General features: G+C 42.1%; 1 protein-coding gene across 1 annotated transcript; it reads right to left on the bottom strand.

Annotated features, from left to right (window-relative positions):
* Positions 1 to 200: 200 nt before the first annotated feature.
* Positions 201 to 1157, bottom strand: LOC121438686 (olfactory receptor 10G2-like). Its single transcript, XM_041639067.1, has one exon. It carries the CDS (start codon positions 1155 to 1157, stop codon positions 201 to 203), a length of 957 nt encoding a protein of 318 aa, XP_041495001.1.
* Between the last annotated feature and the right edge of the window lie 11307 nt (positions 1158 to 12464).

The following is a 12464-nucleotide window of genomic DNA, read 5'->3' as shown; positions in this document are numbered from 1 at the left end:
TGAGTTTTTCTGAGGGAATGGATCAGAAACATGTAAAATAACTGGGCAAACTATTGATATTTTAAAGGACATCAGGGACATTTGTTGTAGTAGAATTGGATTCAGTTCATCCTAAAGTATTATCTGTGTATAAGCTTTTATCACATGAACAATAGCTAAAAACAGCAGTGCTGATAGTGTGTGTGGTGCCCGAGCCATGGCTACTTCTCTCCACCCACATTTCTTCTTCCTGCTCTTAGCCTCTTCAGAGCAGACTTCACATCCTGGTTTCTCAGGGTGTAGATGAGGGGGTTCAGTAATGGAGTGATAACAGTGTAGAACACAGCAACGGCTCCATCCAAGGGGCTCTTGGAGCCTGCTCGAAGGTAGATGAAGATACAGGGGACATAGTAGACCGTGACCACTGTGAGATGGGAGCCACACGTGGAGAAGGCACGACGCCTCCCATCAGCAGTGCGTATCTTCAGGATGGCGAGAACTATGTTGGCATAGGACAGCAGGATCAGCATGAAGCAACTGGCGGCCACTACCCCAATGTCCACAAAGGTCACAAGTTCATTGACTGTTGTGTCAGCACAGGCCAGTCTCAACACTGCAGGAATGTCACAAAAGAAATAATCCACTTGCTTTGGTCCGCAGTAGGGCAACCGGAAGGTCAGGCTGGCTTGAATAGACCCGTGGATGGAGCCAGCTATCCAAGCTCCAGCCACTAAGATGGTGCATAACTTTCCATTCATGAGCACAGGGTAGCGAAGAGGTTGGCATATTGCCAGGTACCTGTCATAGGCCATCAAAGTGTAGAGGAAGCACTGAGTACTGCCTAGGAAGTGGAAAAAATACAGTTGAGCTACACAGCCACCAAATGGGATAGCTTTGCTGGCAGGAGTGAAATTTAATATAATTCGAGGAACAATGACCGAGGAGAGCCACATGTCCAGGAATGAGAGCACACCTAGAAGAATGTACATAGGACGGGCATGCAGCTTGGGGTCAGCCCACACAGTGAGCAGAATGAGCAGGTTTCCCAGCTGTGTCAGGATGTAAATGAGGAAGAAGACCAGGAAGAGGAAGATTCTTAGGTTTGGAGGGTGAACCAAGCCGAGGAGAATGAAATCTGTCACCTCAGTGTCTAGCGACGTGTTTCTGTTTCTTCTCATGTCTTAGCCTGCTAAGATGAATCATGAAGTTAGACAAGGGACTACAGTAGGGAGCAGAGGTTAAGGCAACGATTTTATCCAGGAATGGGAGCTTAGGAGGTAAACAGAGAACTGTGCAATTTGAAGGAAAGCATTGGCCGTCTGCCTAATCTAATTTCTGTTGCTCTGCCTGTTAACCCTGCTTCTTTCGCTTCACAGTTCCAAGTTACATCAGGCATTTTGAGAATGTCAAGGCGGGAATGCAAGCAGCTAGGTGCATTGCTGCTGTCAAGCGCAGGTAAACAAGTGCACCCACTGTGCTGACTTCACTTTTGTACAGTTCATAGCACCAAAGGGAATGGGGCCTCTCACAGGGGACTGGGTATTCCTATTCAATTAGCTATGAAGGAAATCCCCTTCAGACAAGCTCAGGTCACCTGATCTAGACAGCTTCTCAGGTGAAAGTCTCAGGTGATTCAAGAGTATATCAAGCTTTTAGTTAAAACTAATTGACACAGTGTCAGTCATCAGAGTTGTTTGGCAAGATAACACCCCAGGGCTTGCTACATTGTTGGGAGAGGGAACACAGAAATACTGGAAATAAGTAACAGAAGGATGCCTAATTAGGCAGATAATACCACACCATGGGACTGTGCCCCAAGGAGGAACCAGAGAGAAGTGAATTTTAGTAGTTTGGAGAAATGTGGAACAATTACTCTACAATTTCTGTCTGTCATATTCATTTCTGGTTAATTGCTTCACAATGTCTGTCCTGGCTAGATTTATGTCAACTTAACACAAGCTAGAGTTAGTTATTAGAGAGGAGGAAGACTCAGTTGAGAAAATGCCTCCATGAGATCTGCCTGTAGGCAAAGTTGTAGTGCGTTTTATTAATTAATGATTCATGGGGGAGGGCCAATACCATTGTGGGCAATGCTATCCCTAGGCTGGTGGTCCTGGGTTCTATAAGAAATCAGGCTAAGCCATGAAGAGCAAGCCAGTAAGCAGCACCCATCCATGACCACTGCATCAGTTCCTGCCTCCTGGTTCCTGGTCTGTGTGAGTTCTTGTCCTGACTTCCTTGGATGATGATCGATGATACGGACGTGTAAGCCAAATAAACCCTTCTCTCCTACTTGCTTTTGTTCATGGTGTTTCAACACAGCAATGGAAACTCTGACTAAGACGATGTCTCTTCCTATGAGAACTCTACTAGGACTTTTCTGATGTGGTCCTGGGTATTTCTAGGCTTCTTCGGGGTTCTCAGAGCATCATGCCCACCTTCCTTTTGGACCCATGAGTACTTGGGTCCATTCTAACACATCTTTATTCCTCAGTATTCACTTTGGCTGCCACCTCCTTTGGGGAGAGTTCCCCCAGCCAACAGTCTTTGAAGGGATAAGAACTCCTATTCTGAAACGCCATTGCAGTATAATTTAAAGGCAGCATTTGCTTAATGTTTGCTTCTTTCTTCTATTGTTTTTATAATCTACTTCAGCTCAAGAACCAAATCTATTTTGTTCTTTGATATATCTGTAGCAGCTGGCTTATTGCTTGGCAACTGTGAGGTAAATGAGAAATATTTGTTGGCCAATTGGCCAGTTATGTAAATAATGCCTCTTTATTGATCCTGTGTGATCATATTTCTCATATTTCATGCTACAGTCTGAACTGTAGGAGAAGTACTTCGAGCAATAGAGTTCATGTTCAATGTAAGAAAAGCCCAAGGCGAAGTGGAGGAGATGGTGCCTGAACTGGCCTTGTCCCATAGTCCGACTGTTGACTATCTTGAATATCACCATAGAACCTTTGTCCAGCGACAGATGGAGATAGAGACAGAGACCCACATAGGAGCACTGGACTGAGCTCCCAAGGTCTAGTTGAAGAGCAGAAGGAGGGAGAAGATGAGCAAGGAAGTCAGGACTGCGGGTCCTCAGTGGGTCCACCCACTGAAACAGTGTGCCTTATTTAATGGGAGCTCACCAAGTCCAGCTGGACGGGGACTGAATGAGCATGTGATGAAACCGGATTCTCTGAATGTGGCTGACAATGGGGGCAGACTGAGAAGTCAATGTAATGGCACTGGGGTTTGTCTCTACTGTATTACTGGCTTTTTGGGATCCTAGTTTATTTGGATGCACACCTTCCTAAGCCTGGATGGAGTGGGAGGACCTTGGACTTCCCACAGGGCAGGGTACCCTGCCCTCTCTTAGGACTGGAGGGTGGGAGGGTGAGTGGGGGAGCAGGAGGAAAATGGGAAGAGGAGAGGAAGGTGAAATTTTGATTGGTATTATTTTTAAAGGAATAAAAAATAAATAAAAAAAGCCCAAGGCACAATGAGTACATTCTGTTTGTTCAGGAATATTACACTAACTTATTTGACCATCTGAGAGGGATTCATTGGTTTGGATTATGTGGGTTATAGAAGCATTGAGTGTTATAGAATCTGACCTTTGGAACTTACCTTACTTTTTCTGTTGCTGCGATAAAATACCCTGGCAATAGCAATTTTAGAAAAGAAGGGTTTGCCAGGTATAGTGGTTCACACCTTTAATCATAGCACTTGGGAGGCAGAGGCAGGCAGATCTCTGTGGGTTCTAGGCCAGCCTGGTCTACATTGTGAGCTCCTCTATCAAAAAAAGAAAAAAAGAAAAAAGAAAAGAATGGTTTATTTTGGCATAGAGTTTAAGTATAATTAATCATGCTGCAGATATGTCTTAATCTTGCTATGATAAAGTACCATGGCCAAGGCAATTTATGGAAGGAAGAGTTTATTTGGGCTTATAGTTTCAGAGAGATAAGAGTTCATCCCCATCACAGCATGGAGGCAGGAGGCAGGTGTGATGGCTGAAGTAGCAAGCTGAGAGCTTACATTCTTGACTGCAAACAGGAAGCAGAGAGAGAGCAACTGGAAGTGGCAAAGGTCTTTTTAAATTTTTTATTTGCATTTATTTGTTTATTTTTATTTTTGAGACAGAGTCTCACTATATAGCTCTGGCTGTCCTGGAAGTCACTATGTAGATCAGGCTGGCCTCAAACTCACAGAGATCCACCTGCCTCTGCCTCTCAAGTACTAGGATAAAAGGTGTGTGCCTCCAAGCCCTGTATCAAGGATCTTTTAAACACTCAAAGCCTGTTTTCAATGACACACTTCTTCCAACAAAACCATACCCCCTAAACTAATCAAGCCACAGCTGGCAGCTGTAAGCAAACCCCTGACTTGGGGACATTGTCATTCAAACCACTCAAGGCCATCAGGGCAGAAGGAGCTTGAAGCAGCTGATCACACTTTGCTTCCAACCAGGAAGAGGACAGCAATTAATCCTCATGCCACACTGGTTTTCTCTTTTTTATGAAGTCTAGGACTGAAGCCCAGCACATGGTACCACCCACTCTCAGTGTGGGACTTTCCACCTCAACCTAATCATGGTAATCCCTCATAGGCAAACCTTATAAAGACAACCCTTCACAGGTGTTTCTGGATTATTCCAGGTTCCATCGGATTGACAATTAGATTTGCCATTATAGTTCATCTGTCTGTCCATCCTTCCCTCCTCCCTTCTTGTTTCCTTCCTTCCTCTTTCTTATTCCTATCCTCCATTTCTTTATTTCACTTTTGTGGTGCTGTGGGTTGAACCCAGGGCTCTGAAATGCTAGGCAAGTGTCCAGCAAGAGTTTTACCACTGAGCTATACTCCTGGTCCCTTTGCCTTTTGAAGGGGGTTGTGGTCTTGTTATATTGCCAAGTTGGTCCCAAACTCCTGGCTCAAATCGTCTTCCTACTTTGGTCCTGGGAATAGCTGGGGCCCGGGAATATACCACCATGCCTGTTACTGCTTTCCAAAACTTTTCCCCCAAAAGTCTTTTGAGTTATTTATGGTGTGTGTCACATCTTATTGGTGAAGACTTGTTTTTTACTTCTCATTAAGTTATTTTTTTGTCATGTTTTAAGTAATTTCTGGTTCTTTGAGACTGAGTCTCATTATATAGCTCAGACTCATCTGGAACTTGTCTTGCCTTAGTCTTCCAAGTGCTGTGATTACAGGCATAGATCACCACTCCTGGCTGAAAATAAATTTTATTTTGTCTATTATGAGGTACAATGGCCATTGCACTCCAGTTAATATGCCCATTGCCCCACACAATTGTCCTTTCCTGCAGAGAAGAAAGTTCACATTCACACACACTGTCGAAGTGAACACAGTCAGCAATAACCACCCAGTTCTGTACTTGTACACCCGACAAGTCTACTGACTTCTATATTTCTGTACTTTAAGACATGGCAACAGTTAAACTAATAAGAGTTAATTATAAGCTGGGCATGGTGGTATATGTCTTTAATCCAGTACTTGGGAGACAGAGGCAGGTGGATCTCTGGGAGTTCAAAGCCAGTCTGGTATACATAGCAAGTTCTAGGATAGCCAGAACTACACAATACAGAGACCCTATCTAAAACAAAACCCAAAACCAAACAAACAAATAAACAAAGAATTAATTATCTGGAGAACCTAACATTAATAGATGGAACCATAGAGATGTCATTAGAACATTCTTCTTTATTAACACAAATCTCAAACACATGTATCCATACTATTATTGAAAAAGGATTAGTGTGTACAATAACATTTAGTAATTAATAATGATGAATATTTCTTACTTTATAGTGGTCATGGAATTGCTAATTTCAGAGTTTGTCCACAAAGAGATTAAGTTAGATTTCTCTTACCTTATTTTTTAGGACAGGTGCCTTAATTTCCCTCAGAAGGATGGGTCGTTTTTTGTTTAGCTGGAAGAAAAAGAGATGGTGCAGTCTCAGTACACGCCACATTAGGAACTGAAGTGTTTCTACAAATTCTGTGAGAACTTGGTCATACTATGATGATATGAATGAGACAGTTGCTCAGGCGTTAAATGTGTGTTAGGAACCCGTGTGTGGAATGAAACACATGTTTCTTTAACCCGAGACAGGAAACCCTGGTGCACTTTCCCAAGTGCTTTGCTGGGAGAGGGATCCATACAACCCTTTCCTTGTGGTCTGGCTCAGAAAAACTCCGATGGTAGGCAGGGTAATGGAAGGTGCTTATTGTGGGTGGGTGGGCCCAAAGAACAGGTTCCTTTTCGGGGTAGAGATAGCACAAAATGGTGGTTTTGAGTTGGGTGCGGGCTATGGGGTCGCAGAAGACCAGGGAGGTAAGGGGAAGAGGGTCCCCGGAAGTGGCTGTGTTCTACTAGGAGAGAGCATGGTGCAGGGTGGAGTCCTCGAGAGAACAGTTTTAGGTATGGAGTCTTAATTGTTTTATAGACAAAGAGGAGCCAACCTAGGCCAAAAGCGGAAAACCAAGAGCATTTGGATGATAACCTAACTGTGATATTTTATTATGTGACTGCTGATTGTTTGAAGCTGCGTAGTCTTAGATTACGGTAATTGAAGACTGAAAGCCAACTTGGATTCATCAGTTAATGATTTAAATATTGGGGCGAGGCAGATGGTTTTGTTGGCAGAGTGCCTGTTGTACAAACACAAGAACTTGTGCTTGGATTCCCAGCACCCATATAAAAGCTGGACAAGGTGGCACACATGTGTAACTCTAGCACTGAGTGAGGGTGTGGGTAGGATGGAAGCGGATAGGGTTGCCAGAACCCATTGATCATCCTGTATAAACAACGTGAGAGACCTTGCCTCAAAACTTAACGTTGTGAGGGACTGGAGAGTTGGCTCAGCAGCTAAGAGGGCACTCGCTGCTCTACCAGAGGACACAGGTTCAATTCTCAGCACCCGCATGTTGGCTAACCAGTATCTGTAACTTTAGTTCTGGGGTATCCAATGTCTTTTCCTGGCCTCCATGGGTACCAGACACTCATGTGGTGCACAGACGTGTATGTGGGTAAAACACCAATATATGTACAATAAAATAATAAATCCCAAAAATTTACATGGGAAACAATTGGAAGACACAGCATTGGCCTCTAGTCTTTACACACACACACACACACACACACACACACTCACATGAATATACATAGCACACACACAAAATAATAAAACTAGTATATTATAGATGTATTAAAGTATATGAAATGAAGTACAGAGTATGCATTAAAAGTTTAAATATCGGGGGCTGGAGAGATGGCTCAGCTGTTAAGAGTATTGCCTGCTCTTCCAAAAGTCCTGAATTCAATTCCTAGCAACCACGTGGTGACTCACAACCATCTGTAATAAGGTCTGGTGCCCTCTTCTGACCTGCAGGCATACACACAGATAGAATATTGTATACATAACAAATAAATAAATATTTTTAAAAAAGTTTAAATATCTTGGCTAAAATATATATTCTAAAATTTCTTGTTTTAAAAAATATTTAGTTTGTCATCTTATATAATAAGTGTAATTTAATATTAAAAGAGTACAATTGAAGTAAAGAAGATGGCAACATCACTGATACAATCAACATTTAAAACGACAGGCAATGTGGTTCAGGAGAGTACCATGGTCAAAGCACATCTCCTTTCCCACCAATATTTAAATCTTTTAAGGGATGAATCCAAGTTGCCTTTCACTCTTAAGTGACCACACAGCTTCAAACAATCAGCAGTCATAAAATAAAATATCAGTTAGGTTAGCATTTCATTACTTTGGTTTTCATTTTTTTCCTAATAGAGGCAGGACCCTCTTAACCATAGGGTGGGACATTTGCTATGACCCTTCACTGGGAAGCTGATTTTCCTTGAGCCCTTTGTGTGCTATCTCTTTTTGCTTTCCATAGTGTTAGATTTAGGAGGGGCAGTGGCCTTTTTTTGGCACTTCTGCACTGAGCTATACCTCTTCAGCATGTCTGCTCTGAGGCTGATTTATCACAGGACACCTTTATATGAGCAGATAAAAATTGCTTAAGACTGAGGAATGAAACTTCGAGTTCTGGCTCAGGTCTGCTTTTAGAGTCCCATTCAGATGATAGCCTTTTCAGGGTCATTGGCAGCTTGAGCTGAGAGAGGAAGGAGACTGGAGATTTTGTTTAGTGAGAGGAGATAGAAGCAGGATGATTTCGATCTGATTATTCTATCAGTGTCCTTGCATTCTAAGTTAAAAGGAAGAGAATATTCTTAAGGAAAGGCACCTGAGACAAGACAATGACCTTTAAGTAGACTGTCTCATTACTGGGAAGAAGTTAAGGACCTTACCTCTTTCTGTCCTTGCATAGTGAAGTGGAATCCAGAATCATCTGCTGCTTTATCACCTTCTAAAGAGACAAGCAATAAGTAGAAAAAGTTCCTGAATCTGGAAAAGGCTGCTTTAATGTAAAATCAATATGCCTAATGTATTAAAGTCAGATGGACTGAGGAAGAAGGTTAAAAAAATATTGTTTTTGATCAAATTGTTACAAAAAATTCGTTCTAGACAGGCTTTGCTACTATTGTGAGTTGTTCCAGTGTTAGAAATGCCTTTTCCTCAGATTCACCATCTTGGAGGAGGCTGATCTCTTCCCCAGGTCGGGGGAGCTTAAGGAAAGTGTGTCCCAGCACTTGCCCAGCTAGCTCTATGGAAGGCAATTAAAGCCTTCTAGGGGCAGACAACGCCGACTTAAGACTAAGGAGATTTGTTCTGGGAGGCTCTTTATACAATGTGGCTTTTCTGCTCTGTCCTAAAGGTGGTTAGTTATTATCTGGATCTCTTTGATTAGAAAACACCACTAAGAGATTAAAAAAAAAACACCTAAAAAACCAAACCCTCTGCCTCTTGGGAGTTCCATCCTGAAACATTTCCCTGGTGAGACCAAATCTCCCAGGTCCTCATTACTTTGTGTTTTGGTAGCAAACAAGAATAATTTTTAAACATTTGGAAAGTGAACTCTAAAGAGAAATTTAACCATAAAGAGAAGTGTAACCAGTTTGGATGAACTTCAGTTTCTGTAATCCCCTTCTTTGTTTTGTTGTGTTACTTCATTCGCCACGTTTATGCAGAAGCATAACGACACTTTAATCAGTTTTCAATAATTGAGATAATCGTCCTCCTTTCCCTCCACTTCTCTAAATACTTAGAGAAAACAAACAAGGACAAAACCCAAACAAAACAAGCAACATCTTCCTCCCAGAAATTCAGGTTGGTTGAGTAAATTCAGCTACCTCCAGTTTAATAGTCTTGGATGACTTGGTTGATATTTGTTGTTGAGGCAGTTTCTCTCTGTAGCTTAGGCTAGCTTTAAGCTCACGGTGATGCTTCTGCCTCAGCCTCCTGAGCACTGGAATTGCAGACATGAGCTGACTTGCCAAAACAAAGTAGAAATTAAAATACCAATCTGCAATTAAAATATACTTTAATTAAATAAGGCATATTAAACAAATGCAATATTATTCAAAGCTCAGCACTTTTGGTTGTTTTATTGCGTTTTCTAGTCCTGTCTGTAGTGGGCATGCTCTGTGGTTACACTTGTCTCCCAACTTCCTTGTACAGAGTTTAGAACTTGGAACTGACTCAGTGGCAGCATTTATACCATGGGAACAAGGTACAGGGCAACGCTTTATAAATATCTGTATTGTAGTAGCATTTTACTGCTACATTTATATTTTGAGATAGCACATATACTTTTGCGCATGTATGAAGGTCAGAATAAATTTGTGGGGGTCAACTCTCCCCTCCTGCCATGTGAGTCTAAGGGAGAAAGCTCAGCTTGTCAGGCTTAACCACCAGTGGCTTTGAGCCACCATATTGTCCCATATTGTATTTTTAAAAATTCATTTTTAGGGGCTGGAGAGATGGCTCAGAGGTTAAGAGCATTGTCTGCTCTTCCAAAGGTCCTGAGTTCAATTTCCAGCAACCACATGGTGGCTCACAACCATCTGTAACGGGATCTGGTGCCCTCTTCTGTCCTGCAGGCATACACACAGACAGAATATTGTATACATAATAAATAAATATTTAAAAAAATTCATTTTTATTATTTTAAACTATGTGTTTGTATCTATGTGTGGGGCATGTGCATATGAGTGTGGGTGCCCTCAAAGCCAGAGGCACTGGATGCCCTAGAGATGGAGTTGCAGATGGTTGTGAGTTACCTAATGTGGGTAATGAGAATTGAATTCTGGTCCTATGGAAGAGCAGTAAGTACTCTTACTGGCTGATCCAGTCCCTGTACTTTTTTTTTTTTGGTTTTTCGAGACAAGGTTTCTCTGTGGCTTTGGAGCCTGTCCTGGAACTAGCTCTGTAGACCAAGCTGGTCTCGAACTCACAGAGATCCGCCTGCCTCTGCCTCCTGAGCACTGGGAATAAAGGCGTGCGCCACCATTGCCCAGCCAGTCCCTGTACTTTTTAACAGATGCATAATTTTACATATTTATTTGATACAGTTTCAATACCATACATGCATACAATGTGTAATGGTCAGGGCAGGCAGAGGAATCAGGTCTACTATGCACACACAGGCTGGAGAGCATGGCAGATTCCCCCGCCATACACAGAGGTATTTCCAGGCTGCATAGTGCACTGCATGGCAGATTCAGCTTTTACCACATGGTGCTCCCCACAGTTGAGGTGGTGAGGATGGCTCCCACTGGGCAGTCTCAGAGGCAGTAAACATGCTTCCTCCATGTTGGATTGGGCAGAGCCAACAGGCAAGGCCTTGTTGCCGGCTTAGCAAAAACAAACAAACAAACAAAAAACAAAAAACAAAAAAGAAAAGAAAAAGACAAAAGACAAAAGACATTTCTGGTTAAAAAATAATTACAGGGGGCTGGAGAGATGGCTCAGAGGTTAAGAGCATTGCCTGCTCTTCCAAAGGTCCTGAGTTCAATTCCCAGCAACCACATGGTGGCTCACAACCATCTGTAATGGGGTCTGGTGCCCTCTGCTGGCCTGCAGGCATACACACAGACAGAATATTGTATACATAATAAATAAATAAATATTTAAAAAAAATAATTACAGATACATAATAAAGACAGATTCATATAAAAAAAGAGCTCTAAATTGGTCACACTGTTGGATAAATATTTGTAGTCTTGGGAGAAAGAAAAGAAAGAGTATAGAGAGATATAAAAGGAAGTAAATGGTTTTTAAGAAATAAAACAAAGTTTTTAAAGGGACAAAGTAAACTTGTAGAAAAAGTAATAGGATTAAAGAAAAATAATCCATGTAAAGATGGAATATACACAGAGAGCCTAGATTATGTATATTATTGTATTTTCTTGGAATTTTTTTCACTGCAGAGAGACATTTGATCCTGGGGACTGCTAAGCTAAACCTTCATATGTTCTAAAGGTTTACTGACTTCAAAATTTGAGTCTAAGGATATGTTGCTTTGGAAAAGAGGGTCTGCTTTTGTTTCCACAGAGGATGAGAACCTGTGGAATCCTTCCAGACTAATGTGGTTTGATGGACCAAGACTCCTTGAAAGGTCACTATGAACACCCCCAAAAATACTTTGCCCACTAAAAAGCAGGAAGAAGTTTGAAGAGAAATATGCCCATATTCCCAAATATTGTTTATGGGAGAATTGTTTATATTCTGTCAATTATGTTTTAAGTAAATGCTGATTGGCCAGTAGCCAGGCAGAAAGTATAGGTGGAACAATCAGACAGGAAGTAGAGGCAGGTCAATGAGAACAGGAGCATTCTGGGAAGGAGGAAGCCCATTCCTCACCAGTCCTGTCCAGACACTGAAGAAGCAGGATGTGACCTGCCCTGCCAAAAAAGGTACAGAGCCATGTGGCTAACATAAATAAGAATAATGGGTTAATATAAGTTATAAGAGCTAATAAGAAGCCGGAGATAATGTGCCAATCAGTTTATAACTTATGGAGACCTCTGTGTGATTTTCTTTGGGACTATATGGCTGTGGTGGGAGGACAGAAACTCCAACAAGTAGGCCCTCATGTTACAAATGGCGCCCACATGGACAATTGCATCCACATAAAACCTGAAAGAGCTTGGAAAGTAATTCTAGACAGAAAAAAAAAATAGAGTAAAGCATGGCTTCTTGGTAGCAGTAATTTCTTGGATCTGCTCTGCTTGCTAGAGGCAAGTGCTCTCATTTAAGAGAGACTTCCTCACTCAGCTTTAGCTGCAAAACCTTGCAGCTCTTTTAAGAGGCCCTGCCAACTTAAATGGTGTTGATGAAAAGCTGACCACATGCTTTTTGGTTTTCAGCTGAAGCAGGAAAAAAGCTGAGCTGTTTTAAAATGCCGGCTTTCTGGGCCGTCCTGCCAGGGCAAACTCTGACTCTTTAAGGCAGGCAGTCTGAATACGGAGAATTTGAGTGTTGTTTGTGGACATACTGTTGCAGCTTGCTTGCTGGCAGGGACCTTGAAATGCCATAGAGTAGCAGTAAACATGGCTC

Source organism: Microtus oregoni, unplaced genomic scaffold, assembly GCF_018167655.1.
Source record: "Microtus oregoni isolate MIOR12 unplaced genomic scaffold, Mior012 000056F_ref0000123, whole genome shotgun sequence".
Lineage (NCBI taxonomy): Eukaryota > Metazoa > Chordata > Mammalia > Rodentia > Cricetidae > Microtus > Microtus oregoni.
This window is presented reverse-complemented; position numbering and strand designations above follow the sequence as displayed.

What these genes read in the sequence shown, in the direction of transcription:
- LOC121438686 (XM_041639067.1), bottom strand. Translation starts at nt 1,157, where the DNA reads ATGAGAAGAAACAGAAACACGTCGCTAGACACTGAGGTGACAGATTTC.